Source organism: Marmota marmota, unplaced genomic scaffold (assembly GCF_001458135.2).
Source record: "Marmota marmota marmota unplaced genomic scaffold, marMar, whole genome shotgun sequence".
NCBI lineage: Eukaryota > Metazoa > Chordata > Mammalia > Rodentia > Sciuridae > Marmota > Marmota marmota.
Genome location: NW_026011338.1, coordinates 1 through 1,763, shown reverse-complemented (window position 1 = coordinate 1,763; position 1,763 = coordinate 1). Strand labels below are relative to the sequence as shown.

Genomic DNA, 1,763 nt, shown 5'->3' with positions numbered 1-1,763 from the left:
AAATCAACATACAACAGAGATTCCTGCATGTTCAGGAAAATTATGACACTCTAATAACTAAGATTATATTAAAGTATGTTTATATCAACAGATGAGTGAAAAAGAAGGTCTGTTACATATACACAATGTATTTGTATTCAGTCATAAAGAAGAAAGAAATCTTGCCATTTGCAGCAAAGAGGAGAAAACTGGGGGACCTTATGGTAAGAGGTCAGAAACAGAAAGTCAAGTATTGCATGGTCTCTCTCATGTGGGGAAGCTAAAATGAATGTGAACCTGAAGGTACAAGAGTGATTACTGGAAATGGGGAAGTTTATATGCTGGTGGTGAGAAGGATAGAGAGGTGGAGGGGATGGATTTTAAATGTTATATGCTGCATTCATATGTAAAAATATCATAGTGACCCTTCTTAATATGGACTGATTACATGTCAATAAAAATACAATAGAATAATTAAAAAACCAAATAAAAAAATGATACAAAGTTAGCATAGACCATTGGGCACGAGCAAAGCTTTCAAGTTATATACTCCTCTGACAGATGAGGTAAATGTTCCAGTGTTCTAAGCTTTCAGAACAAAGGTCCCTTTTAGCTATGGAGTTAGACGGTAATTAGGGAAGACTGGCAATTTCTTTTCTATATCACTCACTGTTAAAGTCTGATTTTTAGTCTTGCTTTTTTTTGTTAATTTGGAAGACAAATTTGACAACAGAGCAATCTGAATCCAAGCTGAAAATCAGAGACAATGTGAAAAACACTTCATGGGTCAACAGAAAAGACACAGAGAGGTAAGTATTTAGCATAATCATGATTATTGAGACTTTTCAGTACATACACAAATAATGTAAAACCAGAGATTAGTATAATTACTAGGTACTGGCCTTGGAAAACATCATGCATGAAGTCAGAAAGCAAAAGAGACCGTGATATAACAAATCACTCACACTTGGTTTTCCTCAACTCCTCCACAAGGCAGCGGGCTTCCTCTTGAACTCGGTCTTCAATGCTCCTCTTTCCCATCCCAAAATTCCTCAGAGTCATGACTGAGAAGCGCCTCATCACTTTCCATCTGCTTCCAGTAGTTGAATGATTCCTAAATAAGGGAGAGCGGAATCCAGGAGGATATCCCAGGCAAGGCAGAGGAAGTTGATAAGTGGCACCCACAGAAATGGTCAAGCTCAACCTGGCTTTCTCTTCTATATTTTCCTCCTCCCCATGACCATTGCTCAGCCACCTCACATGCATGCACACTTACCAAGTCCTTTAGAAACTCTATCAACCAGAGGCAAACTGCCTCTTCCAGAAAATACTTCCCCATGATCAATCAGGGCTTCCTTCACAGCTTCATATCCATGCAACACCACAGTGGGCCTCGTACCCAAATACAAAGTGAAAACAGGGCCATAGACTTTTGACAACTGGAAAGGAGAAAGAAAATGCAGATATTAGCTGAAGAAGATCAGCATTTGATCTACATGTTCAGAATGTTTCAAACTGTTATTTAGATTAGTCTCATTATATTTGTTATATATTACAGTGCCATAAGAATCTTCAGATATTTCTGAATTGTACTAACAAATGTGATGGCAATCATAGCTGGCACTTATGTATGGTGTATGATCTGCCATACCCATTCAAGCAATTGATATCTACACTATAAATAATCCTCACATCAATGCATCTAGAGGACTTATTTGTCCTGTTTTACGTGCAAAGAAAATGAAGTCAGAGAGTCACAAACTCATTTGTAGCATATCATTTTT

The 1,763-nt window shown here is 37.6% G+C and overlaps 1 protein-coding gene across 1 annotated transcript; it reads right to left on the bottom strand.

The window, feature by feature from the left end:
- Positions 1-936: 936 nt before the first annotated feature.
- On the bottom strand, positions 937-1,442 carry LOC107134937 (cytochrome P450 2C26-like; the record flags this gene model as incomplete). The annotated part of the gene is made up of 2 exons (XM_015476930.2): positions 937-1,093; positions 1,252-1,442. Coding segments are annotated over 2 exons (348 nt in total), but the record flags the coding sequence as incomplete, so codon positions are not given.
- Positions 1,443-1,763: the final 321 nt, after the last annotated feature.